This window comes from Neovison vison, chromosome 1, assembly GCF_020171115.1.
Source record: "Neovison vison isolate M4711 chromosome 1, ASM_NN_V1, whole genome shotgun sequence".
Lineage (NCBI taxonomy): Eukaryota > Metazoa > Chordata > Mammalia > Carnivora > Mustelidae > Neogale > Neogale vison.
This window is the reverse complement of record NC_058091.1, coordinates 32,103,858-32,130,419: the sequence shown is the minus strand read 5'-3', so window position 1 is coordinate 32,130,419 and position 26,562 is coordinate 32,103,858. Positions and strand designations below refer to the sequence as shown.

At 37.6% G+C, this 26,562-nt stretch overlaps 1 protein-coding gene across 1 annotated transcript in view; it reads right to left on the bottom strand.

Annotated features, from left to right (window-relative positions):
* Positions 1 to 26,562, bottom strand: part of FBXL4 (F-box and leucine rich repeat protein 4) — a 79,196-nt gene that overhangs the window by 48,755 nt on the left and 3,879 nt on the right. Inside the window, exons 2-4 of the mRNA XM_044245251.1 lie at positions 13,480 to 13,597; positions 12,251 to 12,834; positions 3,472 to 3,817 (exon numbers count right to left, since the gene is read on the bottom strand). Coding sequence (XP_044101186.1) covers positions 3,472 to 3,817; positions 12,251 to 12,762 — 858 coding nt within the window. The 5' untranslated portion in view covers positions 12,763 to 12,834; positions 13,480 to 13,597. The remainder of the gene's footprint in view (positions 1 to 3,471; positions 3,818 to 12,250; positions 12,835 to 13,479; positions 13,598 to 26,562) is intronic.

The following is a 26,562-nucleotide window of genomic DNA, read 5'->3' as shown; positions in this document are numbered from 1 at the left end:
TCCGTGACAGATTATTCAGTGTTTGGTGTTCTCTCTGCGTGGTGCTTGGCTTTCATCAGGGCTGCGTAATGTCCACAGACTACAGATTCCTTCTCCTGGTTTCCGCCCCATGCCTCTGTGGTACTGATCAAACCCCTGACCTGTACTGGAAGCCTTCCATCTCTGCTGCCCCCTTTCCTTCAGTGCAGAAGCATGCTGAAATCTCTCCCAACTTGCATCACAGACAGATACCTTCCTACTCTGCTGCTTCCTCCACCATTCACTTGTCCTTTTTCCTTTTAGAAGGTATGTTAGAACAGATAATTCCTTTAATTCATACTCTCCCTCATTCTGATATGCCTTTTTTGAGTGCCACCCAAAGGGGCGAAGTGTTAGGCAAGATGACCAAGTATTCCCTATTGGTGGACAGTCTTCTCCATGACACAGATCATAAACAGAGTGTAATAACAGAAATACTTTTCTGCTTATACTCAAAGTAAACAGTTTTTGTCTCTGCTTCTCTTACCCTCCTTCATGCCCTAATCAAGTATGACAAGGTTTTCTCATTCTTCACCTTAGGTTCACAGCTCCACTGAATCAGCTTCCACTGATTATCCTACAGGATTATCAAAGAACTCCCAGCAACCAAAACCTGTGGGCACTTGTAATTTAGCTCTCCGCAGCAATGTGGCTATGTCCTTTTTATATCTTCTATGCCTCTTTCGCTTCCTATTGCTTCAGTGTTAAGACACTGTCATCTTCATCTCAAGGGCCTTTTCTGATAGGTCTTCCTCTATGGGACTCCTAAATGTTAGTATTCCCAGAATTCTGCTCTTGGCCCTTGATTCATACTCTAAGACTTTCATCAGTTAATTTTATCTACCACGGTGCCCCTCACCTCTTCCAAGTAGACTCACTCACATATAAAGTCAGATCTTCCTCCTGCGTTTCAAACTGAAATACTAACTGCCTACTGTCCTCAACCAGTTGAGGTGCTTTGAGGACTCACAGGCAGGTCAAAGTCAATGTGCCCTTCCTACCTTCACCCACTGTTTTACTATTAATGGTATGTCCATCCACCACTAGTCATTTTGAGCAGAAACCTGAAAGTCTGATGTTCTGCTTCCTCTAGAGATGAACATTTACTACTTTCAATTTCTACCATCCGAGCTCTGGAATATTTCTCCTATTCATCTCCTTTCCAAATCTTCCAATATCCAGGCTTCATCATTTCTTGCCTCAATGACAGCAGTAGTTTCCTAACTGCTGTCCCCTGCCTCCCACCCTGACCTCCTCTCGGTCTACTCTTCATTTGCCAGCGGGGCAATCTAAGACAGAAATCTCATTTTCTTATTCTCATTTTTAAAATAAATTAAATAAAACCTTCAGTGTTTCCCTACTGACTACAGAAAAGGTTCACGGTCTTCTTTATACCATGACACATAGGAAAGACGGAATTTACATGAAGGCCAAAAACTTGGGCAATTATTCTAATTGTGGGCCAACACAAGTGCAAAAATGCCTGCATATTATGGGTAATTCCTGGAATGTTAGCTATTGCCCACCTTTCTCTCCCTCTCAAAAAAGCATTACAAAGAATACAAGAGAATACAAGAAAGTGAGTGTGAAACTATTATGGATATATAATCTTGCATCTCCTCTAATTTCTTACCAAAAATTATTTATATAAAATCTCAAGTATCTAGGAGTTCCCCCAATTAATCTTGCTGTGTACTGAAGAAACACAGCACCCTGAGGAACATAGGCTGAAGGGATAAAACGCCAATCTCTCAGTAAAACCTGCAAGACCTCTCCGACGCAGACTGTGCACCGCCAGTGCTAGGATGTCCTGATCACATTTACATGGATGGTGTGCTGCGGAGTTAGGCACCAAGGCAGTTTTGAGCCTCCATCCAGTTTCATCTTCTACGGCCTCTGCTATCAAATCCTCTTCCAGCCACCCTGAAAGGCGGGAGTTCCCAAACAGGCCACACGTGTTCACTTCCTCTCACCTCTGTACATTCTCTTCCCTCTGCCTGAAGTTCCCCTCAGTTTTTCATCGGAATGCTGTGTGTCAGCCATTTCTCAAGGCTGGATAAAATTCAAAAACTGTTCAAAACATAATTGCTGAATTTAAATCTCTACCTTGTAGTTTTAGGAAGTGGGTAAGAATCAGAGAAGTGATTTCGTTTCCTCCTGATGAACTGCTCCCACTGTTGTGAGGGCAGATGCTCCCTGAAGCCCTGAGGGACAACCCTGTCAGGATCCCACGCTCCTCTTTCCCCAACTCAACTCTCCCTTCATCCTTCCTCAGTCCTCTCACCCAGGGGCCAGCGGGTCTCATCCAATCTGTGAGGCTTTCTTTCTGTAACACAAGACTTGACCCAGACAGCCTGGGTGGGATCCTGGCGCATGGCTTACTGACTAAATTACCCTGGATCCTTAACTTCATCTTTTCGTGGCAGCTTTAGCTACTCCACAGGATGTATGGCAGCATTTTAACTGTAAATGTTGTACGGGCATTGTGGTGACCCTTAGGCCTTCAAGAGGCCATCTCACTGTTCCATGCAAGTTAAGCTACTTGTGTTATTACAAAGAAACCTGAAATACCTACCAGTCTGGAAGAGGATAGTCTAAATTGGCTAAAATTTGTGTTTATAAATTTTTCCTAAAAAGACTTGGTTATATTGTTTTTAACCACACACAGCAGCTGTCAGCGAGGGACAAAAAATGCCTGGTGGTCCGCTTCTGGCATCTGATGCCTGGGAGCCAGGGATGCTAAACATACTGCATAAATGCCCCTGGAGAGACACAGTGAAAACAAGGCTTTCGGCAGAGGCTCCTTCCACCTACCTAGACCAAAAATTGTAACTAGTCAGTAGATTATAAACGAGAGTTAGTAGAGGGAACTATGGGCTTATCAAGTAGATAAGCATCCCTTTCACAGTCTTACTAACACTCTAATGCAAGACAGAAGTGGTAAGATTACGTGACATAATTTTGTCTAGTTTTTTCAAAATCAAAACATAGCTGACCCTTGAACAATAACAAAAGTTAAGGCTGTCATCCCCCCCGCCCACAGCTGAAAATCCATATATAACTTCTGACTCCCCAAAAAGTCAACTATTAAGAGCCTATTGTTGACTTAATTAAACCTTACAGTGAACACAAATAGTCAAGTAACACATTTTGTATATTTATATGTATTATGACTATATTCTTTCAATGACATAAGCTAGAGAAGAGAAAATGTTAAGAAAATCCTAAGGAAGATGCATTTACAGTATAACACTGTAAAAAAAAAATCTATGTATAAGTGGGCCCATACAGTTTAAAAACCATGTTGTTCAAAGGTTAATTATATATAATACATGAGATTACATACACTTTACCAACACTTGCATTTCTCTGATAGTAAAATTAACATTAATATCTAAACATTTAAAAATTATAGTGTTATGTCAATACTGCTACTAATTATCTTTGGCTTACCTCATAAGGCAGTTTATCAAAATATCCATTATTTGGCCCCTCCCCGAGGGCAGTACTACTAAACTTTTTGTTAAGACTATCCATTCCACAAACATCCTTTTCTTCATAGTCATCATCTTCTAAATCATTCATGTCAATAAGTGAAGTCTTGAGAGAAAGCACTGGCTTGTCCTTTGTACCATGTAACACGACAGCATCTAATTCAGTGTAATAATCCAGAAGAGAACTATTTACTTCCAGCCGTATGAGGTTTGTGGGAAAATTTATCTGCTTGATACAAGGTTTAAACTGGCGAGCCTGGGAAGCATTCACCTTCGTCGGTTTCTCGGACCAAAGAATCTCCCATCTGCCAAAGAAAGAAACTTACCTATAATACGCTTTGGAATGAAATTTACTGTTACCTTAAGATTATGGCCCCATTCCAATATGTTCGTGTGATGCACAAAGGTATGAAATAAGGTGAACAGAATTAAACACAAGTATTGTTTCCAGTACATAAAAAAATATATACTAAATGCCATATACTTTGAAATATCTATACTGCTTAAATTATTTTTATAATTCCCTAGAAAGTTCTTTCTGGCAAATTTCACATTGGTCAGTTAGAAACTGGCATCGCTAGAACTACATAAGGAACACCATTTGGTTTCACAGAAAAAGGAAACCCTAAGTCAGAATAAGGCGCACAGGATGAACAAAGCTCTTACGTGTCCCTGTCCTAAACCAACTGTGGAAATGACACTGAGTTTCTTGTCACACCAGGGTCTCCTTGTCCAGCTTTTTCATTTCTTTACTGGTGTCATATAAACTCAAAACTTCCATTATCTCTAATTTTCTTTCATCTGGTCATTAAGTTTCGTCAAACTTTTCACGAAATTCTTGCTTTTATATGCTTTTCCTCTGAATTCCCATTATTCTCCTCTTTCAGCCATCTGTGTATGTTCCGTATCTAGCAAGTATCTAACACATACCACGTAAATAACATTTTCTCCTACTCCTCCAAGATGAACCCCACGTTCCAGCCAGATTAGTCATTACCTTCTGGATAAAAAACTCATTTCCACCATTGTGTCTTTGATCATGTTGTCTCCCCACAACAAAATGCCCAACCTGCAATTATCAGCCCATTGATTCTTCAAGGTCCAATTCACATGCCATCCCTTCATAGAGGTCTCCTTATAAAACTATTTTCCAAAATTATTTAAAGATTCTCCATAATGTAGCATCATTAGATATGTAATATTCTCACATATGTGTTATTAGTAACCATTTCTAATATTATTCCCAAATATATCAGAGAAACTTAAAAGTGCAGACAAAAAAAACACTTTAATAAACATCTTTCCATTTCTAATGACTTTAGTTAGCAGAATTTTTTAAATACAGATTTCATGTCAAAGACTAAGTATTTCTAAGTCTCTCAACACATACTTCAAACTGCTTTCAAAGAAGCTTATGCCAATAGCATTTCAGAATGACTACTGAAGGATGCCTGGGTGGCTCAGTTAAACCTCTGACTCTTGATTTCAGCTTCGGCCATGATCTTATGAGACTGAGTCCTGTGTCTCCACACTCAGCACGGAGTCTGCTTAAGATTCTCTCTCTCTCTTTACCCCCCACACCTCCCCTACCCCCTGCACGCACACATTCTCTCTCTCTCTCTCTCTCAAATAATACATGAACTCTTCAAAAAGAATGACTACTGAAAGTTTTATTTATTTTTTAAAAATAATCTGTAATTTCACGGTAAGCCACATCTCCACAAGACATAATTTATAATTCACTGATTACCAATAACACTTAAAATGTTTTCATAAACTTATGAATCATATAAGGTTCTTTCTTTTTAATATATCGTCTATTCATTTCCTTGGCCAAGTGACCTATCAAGATTTAAGTAAAAATTGATTACCGCAAGGCATTTAGGAAACTGAAATAGACAAAAGAGTGTGAGTCAAAACTACAGAAGTCATCAACATGCAGGTACCCTAATGGTCTTTAGGCCAAGATGGCAGCGAGAAAGGCACAGAGCACCAATCTGGAAGCACACGGCATAAGTTCTTGGGGATCATTTAAACACATCACTACCATTATAGTAGGAACTTTCGCAGTTACGAGCACCTTTATAATCACTTCATATCTGCTGCTTTTATAAAACCCATCAAACATAAAGAACCTGTGAGTATTATACCTGGAGATAACACGGAAGTAGGAATGGAGAGATCAGTGTCGCTCTCTAACCAACCTTGGGAGACTAGGGAAGAGTTCTAAGGAGTAGAGCAAGTTGTAGCAGGTTCAGAGTGAAGGAAAGCACGCTGGACATCTTGCTCTTCCTCTGACAAGGCAGTAAAGCCCACCTGGAGTGCCAGGCTAGACCCAAGTACCCCTAGAGCGTAACTGCAAAAATCTTGAGGTTTCCTAACAACAGAACTGATTTCAACACTCTAATGTAAACCTATGCAGTTAAATAGAGCTAGCCATACAGATACAAGGAACTGAAGTATTAATCATTTAAAACCATGTTGGTGGGAAAATGCATTCCTAATTTGGGACAGTATATTTCCAAAAATCATGAGGCAAATGGTTTTACTATATGTAAACAGTAAACTCTTACTACTTGTTGCCACACTAAAATGACATCAGATGTTAGAGGAACGCTATTGTCTGGGAAACAAGGACTGCGCAGGACCCTGTAAAGTAATGACCCATACTGGGTCACAACACATGTGGTCTAACCCCATCTATTATGATTTAGCTTCACTGAGGAGTTTTTATGAGGCTTAACAGAAACACTGAAAATGTGATATAGAAATCACCTCTGCCAGGTCCTTTGCAATAAATAAACACACAACTAACACATGTTCTTCACGTATAGTTTGAACTGCTTTATAATGCAAATTACATAAATTTACAAACAGCTTAAAGAAAAGCACTGCCTAGAGACGATTCTATTTTAATAAGGTATTAACCACTAAACTCCTCCCTACCTACCTTGCAGAATGGACAAAGTTAGATGATGCTTTAAATTGACTTCCTTAACCTTTCTAGTATATTTAAACATATCAGTATTAATGTTATTTTAGTAACATTTTTGCTTCTTCTATGTAGCATGAATATTCTATATTTACTTACACATATATCTTAAATTGTAGATATGATAGTATAAAGAACATCATCATGTTTGTTTTTTTAATATCACCAGTTTTTAGAAATATTTAAAAATATGTCTAAATATAAAAAACTTTCATGTATCTAAATTATTTATATTTTACTTTTTCTTGATGACCTAAAAAGTAGCAAAAATTATAAAAAGGGAAAAATTATTTTATAGGTCTGTGGCCATCTGAATTAAACTAACATTAACCATAAGACCAATACAAATTGATCCTGAGGTGTCTGCATTAAAGCAGATTTTTATTTAAAATTTCCTAATAGAATTACAATATATTATTTCAAAGTTAGAAAGAGAAAGGTATCTATTTTATTCAATAAGATAATATGCCAATATTACTTTATTCTGGAAAACTGAAGCCAGAATCTTAAAATCTAGTCAGCGAAAACAAGCAAGCAAATACAAACAAATGTACACGTGCACACATGTGGATGAACACACACACACACACACACACACACACTCTCCTTACTGTGAGACAGCTCAACTCTTTCAGTCCTCTTGACCCAGTACAGTGTTAAGGAGATCAAACTGCTTTAAGTCATGCCTTCTGTAGTCTATACATTTATCTGTTTACTATGTAGTCACATACTATGTGTGTGTGTGTGTGTGTGTGTGTGTATGGGACAAATCTGACAGACTCCAATGTCCTATGTAAGTATTTAAATCTACAGTATTACATATGAAAATTCAGCTTGGAATTCCATTCTGGCTGTGCTCAGAGCACTTAATTCTGGGATGGTAACCAAGGGCATTCTCTTCATCCGCCCACCTATTTCCCCATTCTGTTGATAGTACTACTGAATGCCTACTATGTGTCCAGTACCTAGAAACAAACAAACCACTCCACCTCCGTGATGTTAATTTGTTGCTGCCCTCATTGAGAACGTCCCTCTAGGGCTCCCCAGAAGCAACTGGTAAATAGAGAAAGAGAGATGTTCACCAATGGAAACCAGAGAAACAAGTTTTACAGCATACTTAGGTTGGAAACTTGGCACATGGATGCAAAAAGCTTCCCTTCTAACCAAAATTTCTCCTGGTTGGTAAGTGTATCTAGCAGCCAGCACAAAGAAAGTTCTCTTGCTAACGCTGCTCCGTTCCATCAGCTCAAAGTGAAAGGACAGAAGAGGAGCACCAACAAGAATAAAAGAAGAGTATTCTGATATACATCTACTCACTCCCTGCCTCCCAGCCCATCTCTAATTGGAACTAACTAGCATCTGCTTTAACAAAATCATGCTTCTTGGCCTACAAAGTCAGGACCACACTATGACCAATTTGTGAAACTGTTGTCTAAGCAACTCCCTTTGGCAGCAAATTCACTCTACGACAACCACTTTCTGCTTTCTTAACTTCAGTATTATATAACAAGTGCTTTTAACACTCAGAAAAATACATACCACTGAGTTTTATCCCCAAATAACTTTATTCTAATCAGTTTCTTTAATATGACCTCAATTTATCCTTTTATTTTCTCCTCTTTTCCTGTCTCTTTCTTCCAATGTGTAACCCCATGCTAGCCTAACTTCTGACCCTTACATAAGCATCCATTAAGATCCTACCCTCAGGACAGGGACATTGGATACTACTGATTTTCTTTTCTCTGAATCAGGTGCTAGGCAAGATGTCAGAAGACTTTGAGATCTTATAGAACTACCTGTAACTTGTCTACTTCACTTTACTGAACAAAAAAAAAGGAAACCAGATAAAATGGGGAAAGACTGCTTTTAATTTTTGAATGTTCTGGGATTACAAGTCCATTTCATGCCAATTCCTGAGCCACTCCCAACACACTCGCTTGCTAACTCTTAAGGTAGGCATAAAACCATGCGCTCAATTAAAATAATAGGTAGTACAGTCCCGGGGTTCCTAAACAACAGTGTGTGATGGAGATTTCCATGAATAAATGTGAAAAATAAGGAAGTGTATTGGTGTATATAAAAATACGCACACATACACACGTAAAGTCGCCAACCACTCTTTAGATTCTGATCATGCCAACTTCTCAGTATAAACTGAGGTTTCTTTTATGAAGTGATGATGATGATAAATAACGTTAGTATTTCAAGGGTTTGCCTTTTGAGGTGTACTTATTTAGCAAAGTAAATAATCTGACAATCTATATCAGTTCTCTGATGTTTACTATTATTATGTTTCCTAGTTTATGAGAGCCAACGCCCCCTACCTGTACTCCACTCAGACCTCCTGGGCAGTTCTGTGGGCCCAGCCTCCTCACGTTCTTGCTTTGCGGCTAAGGGCTTCCCCCTGCAGCCTTCTTCAGAGAACTACTTGAGCCTCTTCATCCAGAGGGTGGCCTGTGCCTGGCAGATTTCCATTCCCCTTGCCACTTCTCTAGCCCCTAGTCCAAGATAAACCGGTGTAGGAACCTAAGAGCCTGGCTCTTAGCACATGGAAGCAACTTTTCCTCGAGGCTGACTGGGACTTCTTATGAAAGTGCATCCTTGTCTGACTTCTTCCCTTCCCTGCAGTGCTCTCCCCATTCTCACAGAGGTTCCTCCAGGAGCCTTTCCATTGCAATCCTCCGCATAACAAAAGTCCTCTCAAGGTCTGCTTCTCAGACACTGGATCTAAGAGCCCTGTGATTTCCAAAGTCTAGAAACCACTAGTCTAGATCAAAAGAATGGCACTCCACGCCTGTGGCCCTTTGCTAGCTTGTTGTCTACACTCAGACCTTGTCACTTCTTTAAACACCAACACCTCACCTCACGACTTCACCTTTGCAATGTGCCGTTCTTTCTCCACGTTTCCTATCCAAACTAAAGCTTCACTCAACTTTTGGGTCTCTGTTAAGTCACTTCCTTAAGGAAGACCTCTCTGCGCCCCACAGACCAGGTTTGCCCTCCACCTGCACATGATCTCTATGAGTTCCCAGTCTTCTTCCAGGCTGGCCTGTAACACTCAAACAACAAAAGCCACGTTTGTCAGGTTCTTTGTTTTATTCCCAGCAGTGAAGTGGCAGAGAAGTGGTCAATGTTTCTGTTTAAAGAAATTCACCAAAATGTTAACAGTTACTGAATCTGGGGAGAGTTGTAGGTTTTGTTTTGTTTTGTTTTTTCCGTGTATTTTCTTTCTTGATATTTTATAACAAGTTTTTTTTTTAAACAATGAAACCTCTACTGATTTCATAATCAGTAAAATTTAAAAGGTCCTTTTTTATCCTGCAATAACATATATTGGTTAGATTCCTTTTCTCTTAAAATTTAAAGGAATGGTATTTTCTGTGGAATAAAGCTAAAAATAAAATAAGCAAATTCTAATTATTGCTACATTTGTAAATAAAGTTGTCACTTTAATCACAACCATATACCACAACTCTAGGAACCCAAGAGCACAATTTATATTCAAAATGAATTATGCAGACATTATGGTTTAAAGATATTACATGTTTCATAGATCTCATTCCCAAATTTGCCTAGCTTTTCAGGGGAAAAAGTGCTTAACTTTGTAGGAAAGACACAAAGAATGACAGAATCCAATAAAAACAACTCTCACATAAGAAAGGATCCTGCCCAAAGTACTTTTTTTCTCAGAAACAAACCAAAACCTATCTGTATATTATGTGGTTTTCTGTTTTGTTTTTTTTTAAATAGGCTCATTAATAATATTCACGATTAATTATCAAGGTCATTCTGAAAAGGACAAATAAAGACTTTCCCAGCAGACTCCAGCTTGAGCTGAGCTGTACTCTGCATTTGTTTCCTGAGACTGGGGAGGTGTTCCCTTAGAGCTGAGGGGATGAGGGGCCTTTAAGGAAGCAGTATAACTGATCCTTGTCCCCACTCCTCCTTCAGTGGCAGCTGGGGACTGACAACTTAACAGGGGTCCACAAACTGCTCTGGGGTTAGAATAAATTCAAATTGGCAGGGCTTCTTGTCTATTTTGTTCTTGTTTACTGCTGTATCTCCAGTACACAAATCAACACTTAGCACATGGAAGACACACATATTTAACAAATTAGTACAGTGATAGAAGGATCAGTGGTATCAACAAGTAATAGAAAAATGAGCAAATAATATGATCAGATAATAAATAAATGGCTCTTAAACATGAAAGCATATTCAACCTCAGAGATAATAAATATTTTAACTTAAGGTTTACATGAGATAACATTTTCACCTACCAAAATGACAAAAATATTAAAATTTATGAACACACTCTGTAGGTGAGGCCTGGACAAAACATGTATGCATATACAATACTGGCAGGAATATAAATAAGCAGAGCTTCTTTGAAGAGAAATTTGGCACTATATATCAACATGGCAAATGCGTAGACCGCCCCCCCCTCCGCCCTGGCCCAGCAATTATTTTGGAATCTTAACCCACAGACATACTTGCACATACGGAAACTCATTCATGACATGGTTATTCACTGCATTAATGTTCATAAGAGCAAAAGTATGGAAAAACTAAGTACCCATCAAAAGGTGATTGGTTAATAAGTGGGGATACATGTACACTGTGCTTTTCTTTTTTTTTTTTTTTTTTTAAAGATTTTATTTATTTATCAGAGAGAGAGGGGAGAGAGCGAGCACAGGCAGACAGAATGGCAGGCAGAGGCAGAGGGAGAAGCAGGCTCCCCGCCAAGCAAGGAGCCCGATGTGGGACTGGATCCCAGGACGCTGGGATCACGACCTGAGCCGAAGGCAGCTGCCCAACCAACTGAGCCACCCAGGCGTCCCAACACTGTGCTTTTCTTGCAACCACAGAAAAGAATGAGGAACCTCTCTTCGCATTTATATGAAAAGGTACAGTATATGCCATTAGGTGAAACAAGGTAGAGGATGGTGTGAAGAGTCTGCTTACTGTTTGTGTATAAAGAAAACAAAAACATATTTGTATTTGCTTATATCTTCATAAGGAAACTCTGGAAAGAAATAAATGAGTGGATAAAGTGGTTTCTTTGAAGACAGCTGGGCCTTAGGCACAGGGAGAACAGAATACATGCAAGACTGCATTATGTGCTTTTTAAATTACTGAACCATGTGAATATATCACTGGATCAGGAATTATATTTTTTTAAAAAGAGGAGGCTGAACTACAAAAAGAGAGAGAGGGGGCATTGCTGTGCAAATTGATGTAAATAAATAGGCTTTTAGAAAGAATGTATGAATCAAAGCAACATTTGTTTTTAAATGAATATGCTTGCTACAAAGACATTCCCCTAAGATTAAAACTAATCCCCTAAGTACCCCTCCTAAACTATCACTCTATATAGATCTACTTTGAGTTACTGTGTGTAAAGCAGTAACATGACGTTTGTTTGAATATATGTTACAGGTCATATTTCCTACTAACTTCTCAGACTGGCCCACATCCCAATTAGCTGAAATCACGTTTTTTGTTTATTATAACTTGTGACACACAAATCTCATGATCTATGAATATTACAGCGTCAAGTGTTAAAGGTATAAAGAATGAGTACAGCTTTAAATGCATGATCTTTCTTTTCCCTATCAGAAAACTAAAGAAAATTTTGAAAATCCAATTTGTTGAAATTACCTAAAAGAGTAAGAAAAGACCTCCATTATTAAAACAAACAAAACCTTTCAGCCATATAACTTGGTCATTAAAAAATGAGTCTTACCTTACTTCAGCTGGTAGAATTGGGGAATAGGGATTTGCAGAACAAGCCAGAATTCTGATGACGGCTCCAGGATGATAGGTTTCCAGAACATGAACGGCTGTTGGATACACCTGTTGTTCAAAAGCAAGTTCCACGTAGTCTTGGCTTTGAAAATTAGGCGGTGTCCTCTTGAATGGCAAGGAAGCACTAGGACACTGATCCCACCATGTTCCATAAGTTCGAAATACAGCTGTCTGAGTGAAGTCACCAGAACTTGGAAATACATTCGGTACACTTGCCAAATTCCACATGGTATAGGACATACTGTTCTCACTTCCATAATGGGAACTGAAATCGACTACTTCTTTGGCATACTGGACCACCTCTGCGTTGAGAGGGGAAGTCCGGCTGTTTGATTCTATAGTTCTATGGCTGTTCATCATTTCTCCTCTTGTAGCTGTCCTGGCTCGGCGCCGAAGGCATATATAATAAAACATAGTCAAAACTGTTAACATGGGAAAGACTGGTGACATCTAGGTGTGAATTATGAGGCTTCAAAAGGTCAGGTGTCCTCAGGAAGACGCATGAACTCTTTGAAAGATGTTCTAAAAAAAATGGATGGCTTGGTAAAGTAAAAATAATTCAAATATTCAGAAAAATGCATGGATAAGATAATAATCAGTCTTTTCTCTCAATGTAATTTCCCAGAATGAAACTGGAAAACCAAAATTCACTGTAAATGTAAATCTCCAATATAATTTACTGAATGAATTTTTAAGAAACCTAAATATTGATAATGCATATAATTTTATGCTATACGGGAAGCAAAACTGATATTATAAGGTAATGGAAAGTATATGATCCAAAAAACTCTATTTTATACAAAATTGTAACTATCTTTCAAAAAACGCTAAAGTCCTTGAACTTTTAAAATGAAAATCATTTAAAATATATGGCTAGCCACCGAAACACTGCTTTAAATCCAAAAGAAGGCATTTTATAATTTCACATTTTAACAAATGATTCCCTATTGTTAATTATTACTCACCTCCAAACTTGATAAGTACAGATTTCACATTATGGGAATACAGTTTTCTGGAGCTGACAGTTAATCCAGACCAACTAAATTAACTGCCTTACACATCACACATCACCAGTGTTTAATTTATAACTCTTAGCAGTATTTGTTAGGGCAGTCCATGGCTGGCTGGCATCTGGTTTGCTGCCAGATACTCTTAGAAATCACTCACCCCAGAGAGAATGGTCACAGGATACACACAGGAAATGCAAAAGTTGGCATTCATCCATGTGGCCTGAAAATTGCATGCTGATTTCAGGTTCAAATGTTGAAATGTCACATTCTTTTACCTATAAGACAACAGTTTTAGAAGATCTTTTTATTTCCAACTTAGGAAGTAAAATATCCCCAAAAGATTATAGATCATCTTTTAGATAACGGACATTGATAAATAGCTACTTATTAAGCAGAACTTTCAAACTGAACAGGTCATATATTTTGGAATTTTGTGGACAATTCTGAATAATTTTAAAATTTTGTGACAGACTGTAATAAAAATGTAATAATGACCCCTTTCTATATACACAACATAAACCTATAGCTTATGGGTCCACGTATGTGGGCAGACATATATTATGGGGACCAAAGCATATTTTTCATCTTATTGTTTTATTTTTCTTTTTAAAACATTTCTGAGTGTAGTTGACACACAATGTTACATTAGGTTCAGGTGTACAACATAGTGATCTAACATCTCTACATGTTATGCTATGCTCACCACAAGTGTAGTTACCATCTGTCACCATATGCTATTACAATATCATTGACTATATTCCCTGTGCTGTACCTTTTATTCCCACAACTTATTCATTCCGTAACTAGAGGCCTGTGTCTCTCACTCCTCACCCATGTTGCCTGTTCCTCACCCTCCTTTCCTCTAGCAACTATCAGTGTTCTCTCTCAAACCTATTTATAGGTCTGATTCTTTTTGTTTATTCGTTTTGTTTTTTAAATTCCATGTAGAAGTGAAATCATGAGGTATTTGTCTTTATCTAATTTTTTTAAAAGATTTTATTTATTTATTTAACAGAGATTACAAGTAGACAGAGGCAGGCAGAGAGAGAGAGAGAGGGAGGCAGGGTCCCTGCTGAGCAGAGAGCCTGATGCAGGGCTTGATCCCAGGACCCTGGGATCATGACAAGAGCGAAGGATAGAGGCTTTAACCCACTGAGACACCTAAGCACCCCTCTCTGACTAACTTCAACTAACATAATGGCCTCTAGGTCCATCCATGTTTTCCCCACAATGGCAACATAATCCTTTTTATGGCCATATAATATTCCCGTGTGTGTGTGTGTGTGTGTGTGTGTGTGTGTTTACATCTTCTCTATCCATCTGTCAATGGACATTTAAGTTGCTTCCATATCTGGCTAGTGTAAATAATGATGCAAAGAACATAGTGGAGCATATCCTTTTGTGTTACTGTTTTTGTTTTCTTTGGGTAAATACCGAGTGGTGGAATTATTGGATTATATTTCTATTTTTAATCTTTTGAAGAACCTCCATGCTGTTTTCCAAAGTGGCTGCACCAATTAGATTCCCACCACCAGTGCACAAGGGTTTCTTTTTCTCCACATTCTTGCCAACACTTGTTATTTCCTTTCTTTTTGATTTTAGCCGCTCTGACAGGCATCGGGTGATATCTCATTGTGGTTTTGATTTGCATTTCCCTGATGATTAGTGATGTTGAACATCTTTTCATGTGTCTAGTGGCCATCTGTATGTCTTCTTCAGAAAAATGTCTGTTCAGGCCTTCTGCCCACTTTTTTTTTAAATCTTTTTTTAAGGTTTTTATTTTATTTTACCTATTTATTTGACAGAGAGAGATCACAAGCAGCCAGAGAGGCAGGCAGAGAGAGAGAAGGAAGCAGGCTCCCCGCTGAGCAGAGAGCCTGATGTGGGGCTCAATCCCAGAACCCCGAGATCATGACCTGAGCCGAAGGCAGAGGCTTAACCTACTGAGCCAGGTGCCCCCTCTGTCCATTTTTTAATCAGACTATTTCTTAAAGGCAGGATCTAGCCAAAGATCTTCATTTCTCAAAGTACTCAGTACATGGTAGGCACAAAATATTTGATATGTTGACAGAAAGGTGATGAACAAACAAAAAACACTATAAATCTAAAATAATTTAAGATTACATAATAGCATTCTTGTGCCTCTTAATCCCAGCCAGATCCAAACACAGTGAAAGGCTTGACAAAATACAACCAGTAAAACAGTAGAGAATTGAGCTTGAAACAAGTGAGGATAATCCACAGTTGTAAGAAACAGAGGAAAGAGAGCAAGAGCTGAAGCTACTATAACTTCTGGAACCAGGTATAAGCCTTAATGGTTATAAGTGGACTAACACCATACAGAGAGGTTATTTCAAGCCACAGGTATGTGGAAAGATCTTCATAAAGCCAAAAAACAGGAAAGATCATCCTATCTGTTAAAAGCAGAAATATGAAAACTCACTGGCCAGGAAGCCTAAGGAGACATGACCTCAATTTCGGTAATGGGGAAAAGTCCGCAGAGGAAAATCAGAATCCTGTTAGGTGTATACCATGCATACAGCATGCACTGAAATCCACACTACATTCATGAGTTAGAATCTCTACCCCTTCCCCAAGCAAAAAAATTTGAAAAGATAAAGTAGCCCTGAACTGGTAAAACTTTAGAAACTGTTAGGGGCAGATGTGAAACCTCTTTACAGGGATACTTCCAGGATGCATGACACAGGACAGACTAGACCCTTCCTAAAGATACATCACAGTAAAAACTTACAGACTCCAAGAAAAGATGAACCATGATGAAGGACAGTCAGTAGGCAGGCTCACTAAATGGAGAAATTCATACCCCAAGAACAAGAAATAACAGAACAATCTGAACAAGGTATTTTTTTAGAGAAGAGTAACAAAACACGTGTTAAAATAAATAAGGTGTTTCTGCAGCGCACATTCCTAGTGCTGATGTACCAGGAATCAAGAAATCAGATTCACCGGGGCGCCTGGGTGGCTCAGTGGGTTAAGCCGCTGCCTTCGGCTCAGGTCATGATCTCAGGGTCCTGGGATCGAGTCCCGCATCGGACTCTCTGCTCGGCAGGGAGCCTGCTTCCCTCTCTCTCTCTGCCTGCCTCTCCATCTACTCATGATTTCTCTCTGTCAAATAAATAAATAAAATCTTAAAAAAAAAAGAAAAAGAAATCAGATTCACCTCAGGAAATATAACACCAAGGGCTAAAGTATAGGTCATGTTATAAATGTGGGAAAAAATAATTATCTAGTATATCACTTCTTTATTCAAATATTTTACCTACCACAAGTATAAATCTATCACCAAAAAAATTACAACTGCACAAATCTCAAATCTTTAATGCCAAAATTTAAAATGAGACAGCTCTTTTACCATATATAGTTTATTTCAAAATAGGCCCCCAGGTATATTAACAAGCGTAATTGCTCAAAGAATTTACTTGCTTCTTCTCTTTCTTAAAAAAATAAAATAAACTACAAAAATGAAATTTAGGAAATAAAGAACAATTTATAAGTATCCAACTCAACAAATAGACAATTAGAAGACTGCATGTTTTATTCCTGGAAACCTTAAAAAAAAAATACAGAATTCTCTCTGCTCAAGTGGACAGATGAGTTTGGCTATATAATCTTTTTCTTAAGATTTATTTATTTATTTGCAAGAGACAGAGAGGAAAGGGAGGGAGCACGTGGGGTTGGGGCAGAGAGAGAGGGAGAAAGTCCCAAGCCAACTCCAAGCAGAGCACAGACCAGAAATGAGCCTCAATCCCAGGACCCTGAGATCATGACCAGAACAGACCAGAAGGGAAACTGAAAGCTGGAAGCTCAACCAATTGCGGCCACCCAGAAGCCCCTGGCTATATGATCTTTGGACATTGCTTCTCACTCCACAGTCTATATAAACTGCTTCAAATAGGCTTCTTTCACTTTCTTTACAAAACTGAATTTATCAGAAAGTAGAAATGTTATAAAACATCTGTTTTATAGAAATATCTGTAAAATAAGAAATCATCATTCATGTGAACTTTCATGATCATTCTTGGCATAAAGATTGAGACAAATTGTGAAAAGTCAAATTCTATTTGACACACCAATCCCCAAACTTTCTGTTTCCCAGCTAGCTTTTATGATTATAGATCACAGGATAATACAAAAGTAGCAAGAATGCCATATAAGCAATATCATCTTTAAGCTGGGTTAAAGTTAAGTAAAATTTTACACTGAAGCAACATATATAAAAGTGAGTTATAAACTGTAAATATATGTACTATATAATCAAACTTCTGCAGAGTAGAAATGTAAATGGATGCTTTATTTTTCCAACTATGAATAACAATAATCATTTTTTGTAAGATAAAGCTAAAAAGGACAAGTTTTTGAAAGAAGGAAAAGCAGTACACAGTACACTGAAAAAGCAAATATATTTTTTTCCAGCCATACTATTCGGAAAAATGTAATAAAATTAAAACCTGTTTTTGAAAATGTAAACAAGGCATAGAAATAAAAAAGAAAGTGTGCAAACCCATTGTTAACCCCTTTCGTTGATTCTAAGCTCCTTTCCAATCAACTAAGATGATGCTATTAAAGTGTTTTTGAGGGGGAAGAACATATGGAGAAGAAAGGATAGCTCACTCGACTCTTCCCTGGGAAATGAAGCTGAAAAAGGTAATAGAGCCATAGTCTCAGGACTCATGTGGGCAGCAACGGCCAATGCTGAAGTCCAAATTGTCCATGTACTGTCTGGACTTTTGCCAAGGCATGGAGGCAATTTGTGATAACCAATGAATATCCCAATGGGCAATGAACCAAATGCAAAAGACACAATAACTCTATTTTATGAGGAGAATGGGATTCAAAGACAAAATGACTTTTCCCACCTGGTGCAAATAAATAAATATTAGTCTGGTACACTAAAGGGATCCAAAAGGGTGATTATAAAATATACCTTTAGAGACATTTCTTTTCCAATTTATTCAAAATGCTACTTTAATTTTTAAGACTCTCACAAATATAAAAATATTATTTTCCATTTAACAAAAGTCACAATTACAAATAGGGTGGTCCTTATTTTATTAGTTATTTAATCCAATTACTTATCAACAATGGCTATGAGGGGAGAAATTCTCCACAACACACGGAACTTTTATACTAGCACGATCAAGGAATACAGAACAACAACCATTTTAACTTCTATCCTGAGACTTCTATACTCCTTGGGAAAACAACTTGCTTTACACGACATGATTTTATTATAATACAACTTTATTTTCAACTACATCTTTCATATTATAAAATGCTTAACAAAGTTAAATAATACAATTACAGAGAAAGCAATAACAGTGGAAAAGAGAAATTAAGAGGTATAGACAAGGGAGAACATATGTTTTCTACTGAGATTTGAAGTGAGATGGGGAGTCGATGAGGCGGAGAGAAGCAGGATGGCAGGAAGTGCAGAGACGACAGCTCCTGCTCCTGCTCCTGCTCCTGCTCCTGCTCCAGCAGAGGAAGGAGGAGGAGGAAGGAAAAGGACTTTTCTTAAAATAAACAAAAGGAGGCAATCAGAATGAACATGAAGCAGGACCATGGCCAGGCCAGGTTCACGGTGGGATGAAAGAACCTAAAGACAAGCTTAAAACTCCAAGAGGATTCTCAACTTAAACTGAAAAGATAGAAGGAAAGAAAAAAGGACATGCAAAAAGGCACGGCCAGATACTGAAGTCACCACACAGTCCTGTTGCAGAAGGGCCCACAGAGACAAGCCAATGAAGTGACAGGGAAAGACTAGGGTCTGGGCAGCTCAGCGGCCTCACACCTAAATGTAGCAGAGTGCATAATGTGGTAGGAAATCAAGATAAAAAGGCCAAACTCAGTAATGTTATCATTTCTGAATCCTGCTGAAACTGATCAACACTATTTTGAGAAAGGACTCTTCTGGACAAGTCTAGAAATCCAGACATCAGTGAATGGAGGAAAATACCAATCAAGAAGAGGGAAATTATATTTGAATTCAGTGCAGCAGCTGCCACTCATTCCCTTTCCTGGCCTGCCCCCCTATGCTTCTAGGCCACCACGGGCTCTTCTATATTCTTCTGCCTGTCTGATAATTGTCTGATAATCTCTCCTCCCTGGGCCTTCTTTATTCTCAAATATAGAAGTACCATTAAGAGAAGGCTGTCTTTTGATGAAATGATACCCAAGAATGTTCCACCTACCTTGGCACATCTCCCTCACCCTTCCATTTCCACACTCCCCATCTTTGCTGTAGAACATCTGCCCTGCCCCAACCGCACACCTTGCACACCTCAGCATCTCCAAGTCTTCCACTGAGGCTGGGCTGCTCTGGAATGCCCTGTTCTTCCCTGCTTGGCAGCCTCTTACTCATCCGTTAAGGTCAGGTACAGACTTGGTCTATCACTCACTTTTTCTCTGCTCTTACATTTTTGTGTGCCATTTCTTACATGGTGAGAGATTTCCTTCTACCCCAACACACTGTGAATTCCTCAAATTCAGAGAATGTGACTGACTCATAACTACAGGACTCCGCGCTTAGCACGTCCCAAGATAAGCGAAATAAGCATTTGTTCTGCTTTTTGAAGGTGGGCAGAGAAGATGGCGAGACAGAATTAAAATAAACACAGTAATGAAACCAGGGACTCTTCACGATAAGAACACGAGGACCGAAAAATGAAGCAAAAAAAGTTCTGTATCTTGATACAGAGCAAAAGAGGGGGAAAATGGATAATAAAAACCGAATCACAATAGGTAAGAATCAAATGTATGACCTTCTTTGAAGCCATCCAATAAGGAATAGTATACATATTGAAATTTTACTGTTCAAAGAGAATGTAAAAAAGTAGTAACCTCTGTTAGTACAAAAGCAGCCCCTGAACACATAAAAGAGACTTGACCTTGGCTACAAAGAAACTCTGATTGAAATTAAAGAAAGATTCATGAAAGAGATGATTGGAGAGGTAAAAGGAAACTATTTTCTCAAATACAATGAATTTTTTTTTAACACTCCAAATCTGCGTTAAGACCACAGAATGATTAAGAAGAACTGGAAAAACTATGAGTGGAAAAGAAGTTCTTAGAAAAAGTGATAACCTAGGAACAAGAGGGCAGAGACAAGTCCAGGAACACCATAATAAAAGAGCCAGGTTGATGCTATTCTGGTATTAGATGAGCTAGGGAGGAGCAAAGGCCAAGTGCTAGCAAAGCAGCCCTTTTTTCTTCACCATAATTATTTACATTTCAATGTACTATATTAAAATAATGTACGGGTGTCAGTAAGGAGACTACTGGACTACTGAGGATGGAATATTACTACCTTACATGCCTCTCTCTTCCTCTAAGTAAATTCTCCTCCAATTGAAACATTTTTATTATGATTACAGTTTTTATTCAACAAGGCCCCAATATAGAATAAACATGCAAGTTCTTAACTGAGCCAAGTGTATGGACAGGGAAAATAGAGCTTCCTAGCCAACTTCAAAAGTTTTTTGAAAATCCAGGTAAGTAGAGCAAAAGAAGGGAGTAGAATCACTTGGGAACAAAAAACCTAAAGGCTGAGGGAAAATCCTGAAAACCAAGAAAGACAAACAGTACTTCTTTCTCTTCCAGGAATCGAAGCAGGACTTAAAAATACAAAAAGGATGGCAACGGTGGGCATTTCAGAACATTGTCTGAATTAATGAACAAATGGTGAGGACCACGTAAGAAGTGCCCAGGAAGTCAAACCAGGAACAAACTTGTCAGAACCCAAGGGAGAAGATTTAGACTCAATTTAACCTAGATATTGATAATGCTTAGTACTCTCCCTCTTTCTTTGCAAAACTTTAACAAGCATATCTCACCTTATGAAATATTTCATGACCATACTTTAGTAGAGAAAGAAATGAATCAAGGAGCCAATGTTTTCTTTTTGTTTTAAAAAACAGAGCTATAGGGACAGATGTTTGGTGATTTAATACAATGGACCTCAAAACCCTCTTCCTGATGAAAGTGCTATCTCACAAAATGACAGGAAGGACATGTTTCTAATAACACACATATGATATATAAAGTAACTTGGTTAAGATGCCAGCATGCTATATTCTCTGTATTTCACCTTTTCTTCCCCTGTTAATGATGGGTAAGAATATATCATTGGAATGGGAAGAATTGTGAATTCAGAATAACTCCAAACCTTTGGCTGATATATAATATATATTTAACTAAACACTAAAATATTAGGGATAGCTGGCTAAGGGCAATTCTAATGGACTCACTGAAGAGAGAAAAAAATATCTCTAGTCACTAAAACCATAAAGTATATTGAATTTACTTTATTCAAATACTAACTATACATTTTTATGCAGTAAAATAAAGAGCTTTTACTTACAGAAATATATTACACTTAGACTTCCTAACAAAAATCCAACTACAAGATCATAGGTATGTCACTGCTAACCATTCGTGCTAAAAGAGCAATTAACTAAAATAGTGTAATACTATTAAATTTAGTGTGTAATTTACATTCCAAAAAAATGTACTCCATTTTAAGTGTGTAGTATAATGAGTTTCCAAAGACATATACCAATGTAACCAATTCCAGAATCTAAATATAGAATGTTTCCATCAACCCCAAAGGTTCATTGCTGCTCCCTCCCAATCACCAAACCACTTCCTGTACCAGATAAAAAATAATTTGCTTCCCATTGCTATAAACCAGATTGTCCTTTATTCTTGAGTTACATGTAAGTGAAATAATATGTGTGTATTCTTTTGTGTCTAGGTTATTCTGCACAGCCTATCTTTAGATTTATCCCTGTTACATATATCAGTAGTTTGTTCCTTTTTACTGAAGAATCATAACCATTATGTGGACATATCCATTCACCTGTTGATAAAAATTTCGGTTGTTTCTTGTGCCAAAGTGTTTCTAAAATGGCTGCCAACATTTTACATTTCTACCAGTAATATATGAGACTTCTAGTTGTTCCACGTCCTCATCAATAGTCAATGTTGTTAGTCTTCAGCCATTCCAGGAGGTGGGTGGTAAATATCTTGTTTTAAATTTGCATTTCTCAATTGACTAGTAATGATGTGGAGCATTTTTTCACATCTTTATTTGCCATTTGTATCTTCTTTAGTGAAATGTCTATTTTGCCCATTTTTTAGAATCAGGTTTTTTTGTTTTCATATTATTGAGTTGTAAGAGTTCTTTGTACATAAGTTTTTTATCAGATATATATTTTGCAAATATTTTCTCCCAGTCTGTGCCTGGTTTCTCATCTATTTGATAATATCTTTTAAAGAGAAAACGTTTCAATTTTTATTAAGTCCAATTCATCACCTTTTCCCTTTTATGGCATATTTTTGTGAATCCTTGCAAACATTTTGCTTAAGAGCAATGTCAAATATAATTTCAAAAATTCTAGAACAGATAGTATTTAATACCTTAAACCTGGGAACAGTTAATTGCACATTAGTGAAATTTTAAGATGATACCAAACTGGATGCCTCAAACACTCCTGATGGGAATGCAAAAATGGTATAGTCACTTGGGAAAACTTTGTCAGTTTATTATAAAGCTCAACATACCCTTACCAAACCATTTAGCAATTCCATTCCTACATTATTTATCCAAGAGCACTGAAAACCTATTTTCAAACAAAAACCTGTACACAAATATTTATGTATTTATTCATTATCACTCCAATCTGGAAACACAAAAGATGTCCTTCAACAGGTAAAAGAATAAACAACCATACATCCAGACAATGAAATATTACTCAGTAATAAAACAGAATGAACCACTGATTCAGCAAATAGCACAGATGAACCTTAAAATGATTTCGTAAGTGAAAGAAGCTATACCAAAAGCTACATATTGTAGAACTTCATTTATAGGATATTCTAGAAAAGGCAAAACTATAGGGAAGGCAAACAGATCAGTGATTGTGGGTGAGATAGAGGAAAAGATAGGTTGCCTCCATGACTAAGTGAGCCCACACTAAGGAATTCCTTGGGTGATAGAACTGTTCCGTATGCTTTTGATTTCAGTCTTTGCTTGGGACCAAAACAAAGTCAAGTTGAAGATTTAGTATCTTCAAATTGGCTTCTATCATGGGGGCCCTACTTTATTAGTCTGTTCTTGACCAGCACACTCTGAAAGATACCTCTTAGTTGACATGTCCTGCCCATTTTTGTGTCTAGGACAAAGCCCAGTCACAGAGGCCCTTCCACTCACCTGGCTTTAGGGAACTACCTGTCTAGAGGAGAGAACATGAAGTGACTTCATGACTTCACATAGAAACCCAGCCAGGAACAAATCAGCCAACACAGATCTGCATTTGTATGTAGAAATAGAATTGCCTATCTTAAAAATAAGGAAACAGTTTGGGCCATTAGAGCAAATGGTCTCCAATAAAAGTGAGTGAACAATAGGAGGATAGTTTTAAAATTATAATTGTTATCTTTAGTGTGAATTAATAGAGCATAGGATTCACATAACATGGAGAAACTAATTTAAAAAAATTTTAAGGTCTTTGAAATAAAAAATACAGTAGCCAAATTCAAAATTTAAATGTAAAAAAGTGTAAGTAACTTAGGAGACAGATGCAAGAAACCTACTGCCTATATAAAATCAATGTGAAAGACTGAAGCTGAAGGAAAGTTAAGGAAATGCTAAAAGTTAATGTACTATTTCAGGAATTCTAAAGAAAAAAACTGACTCAAACTCTTATTCACATAGAAAAATAAACAATACAATGAAAAATATTTCTGGACATGCAAACATACTTCCTGTAACTCTTCTTAAAAAATATTCAAGACCGTATTCCAGTCAAAAACCAAAGAAAGGAAAGTAAATATTTTTAAAGGGAAAGATGCAATATTCAAGTAACTAGTGACCTGAAGTCAAATTTAAATCTTTACAGACACAGTATTTGGTGAAGATGAAAAGGATGGTTAAGGGCAAAAACACAAGTAATATAAAAAAGAAATCAAATCAATAAAACTAAGAATGTAGGGAAAGCAAGGAGTCACAGCCTCACATTACTGAATGCAGGTATAAGGGAACAGTTACAGATGATTTTAGAATTTCTGAACTTGTAAGGGAAAGAAAAAAAAAGGTAAAAAGGTAAATATTTACTTTTTTTAAAATTTTCCTATTAAAAGATAAAGTCTTTGGACAAGGGATCTTTGTAATGAAAATGTTCTGTATTTTGACTATGGTGGTAGTCACAAGATCTACATAAAATTGCTGAGAATTAAATGCAAACACACACAAGTGCATGTAAAAGTCATGAAATCTGGACAAGGTCTATAGATTGTACCAATGTCAATTTCCTGGGTATAATACTGTACTATAGTTATGCAAAATGTTACCACAGTTGGTAACTAGATGAAGTATACATAGGACTTCTCTGTATTATCTTTTATAATTGCATGTGAATCTATAATTATCTTTTTTTTTTTTTCCCCAGAGGGAGGGCACAGAGCCCAATGTGAGGCTTGATCTCATGACCCTGAGACCAGGACCTGAGCCGAAATCCTGAGATCAAAAGTTGGCCGCTTAACAGACTGAGCCACGTAGGCACCCCCTATAATGATCTTTCTTAAAAAAAGTTTAAAAATGCAAGAAAATAAATGAACTTTAATATTAGGAGGAAGGAAGACTAGGGAGAGAAATAAAAGTCCAGTTATATGATGTTTGATGTTTAAAAGAGGCAAGTAAAGCAAAATGATGTGGAAAAACTAAACATACAAGGAATAAGGATCTGGCACACAGAAAACTGACAGGGATGGCAACAGTAATATCAGACAGTGTAGACTCCAAGGTAAAAATCATTAAACAGGGGTGCCTGGGTGGCTCAGTGGGTTAAAGCCTCTACCTTCGGCTCAGGTCATGTTCCCAGGATCCTGGGATCGAGCCCCGCATCGAGCTCTCTGCTCAGTGTGGGGCCTGCTTCTGCTTGTCTCTCTGCCTACTTGTGATCTCTGTCTGTCAAATAAATAAATACAATCTTTCAAAAAATCATTAAACAAGGCAAAAAGGATATTTTAAATTTTGTAAGATGAAAATGCAAACAATTACACACAGGATGAATTCAACCAAATTCATAGTCACAGTAGAAAACCAATCTATTTTGCTTACTGATTTGTCAATTTTGAGGGAAAAACGTTATATAGTATAATTAATGTGTCAGGAAAAACAACAGGGAAAGGATGGCTTAGCAAAAAAAAAAAAAAAAAAAAAAAAAGTTTTAGAGAGATACCACCTCACACCAGTCAGAATGCCTAAAATTAACCAGTCAGGAAATGACAGATGCTAGCAAGGATGCAGAGAAAAGGGAACCCTCCTACACTGTTGGTGGGAATGCAAGCTGGTGCAACCACTCTGGAAAACAGCATGGAGGTTCCTCATAAAGTTGAAAATAGAGCTACCCTACGACCCAGCAATCGCACTACTAGGTATTTACCCTAAAGATACAAATGTAGTGATCCAAAGGGGCACGTGCACATGAATGTTTATAGCAACAATGTCCACAATAGCCAAACTATGGAAAGAACCTAGATGGCCATCCACAGATGAATGGATTAAGAAGATATGGTGTATATACACAATGCAATACTATGCAACCATCAAAAGAAATGAAATCTTGCCATTTGCGATGACGTGGATGGAACTAGAGGCTATTACGCTGAGCGAAATGAGTCAATCAGAGAAAGACAATTATCGTATGCTCTCCCTGGTATGAGGAAGTTGAGAGGCAATGTGGGGGGCTTGGGGGTAGGAAAGGAATAAATGAAACAAGATGGGATCGGGAGGGAGACAAACTCTTAATCTCACAAAACAAACTAAGGGTTGCCGGGAGGAGGAGGTTAGGAAGAGGGTGGTTGGGTTATGGACACTGGGGAAGGTATGTGCTATGGTGAGTGCTGTGAAGTGTGTAAACCTGGCAATTCACAGACCTGTAGCCCTGGGGCTGATAATACATTATATGTTAATTAAAAAATTAAAAATTATTTTAAAAATTTAAAAAATGTTTCAGAAAAATGTTCAGATATTTAGAAAAATAAATTTGGAATATTATCATAGCAACCATTCTTCATCTAAATTAATGATACAAAATATCCAATTAGGGTAATTTGTACAAAGTATTTTAATAATCTTGGGGTAGAAACTTAGCATTCATAACGTCAGAGAATAATAGAACTGACAACATAAGTGTTATAAAAATTTCTGTAAAGCAAA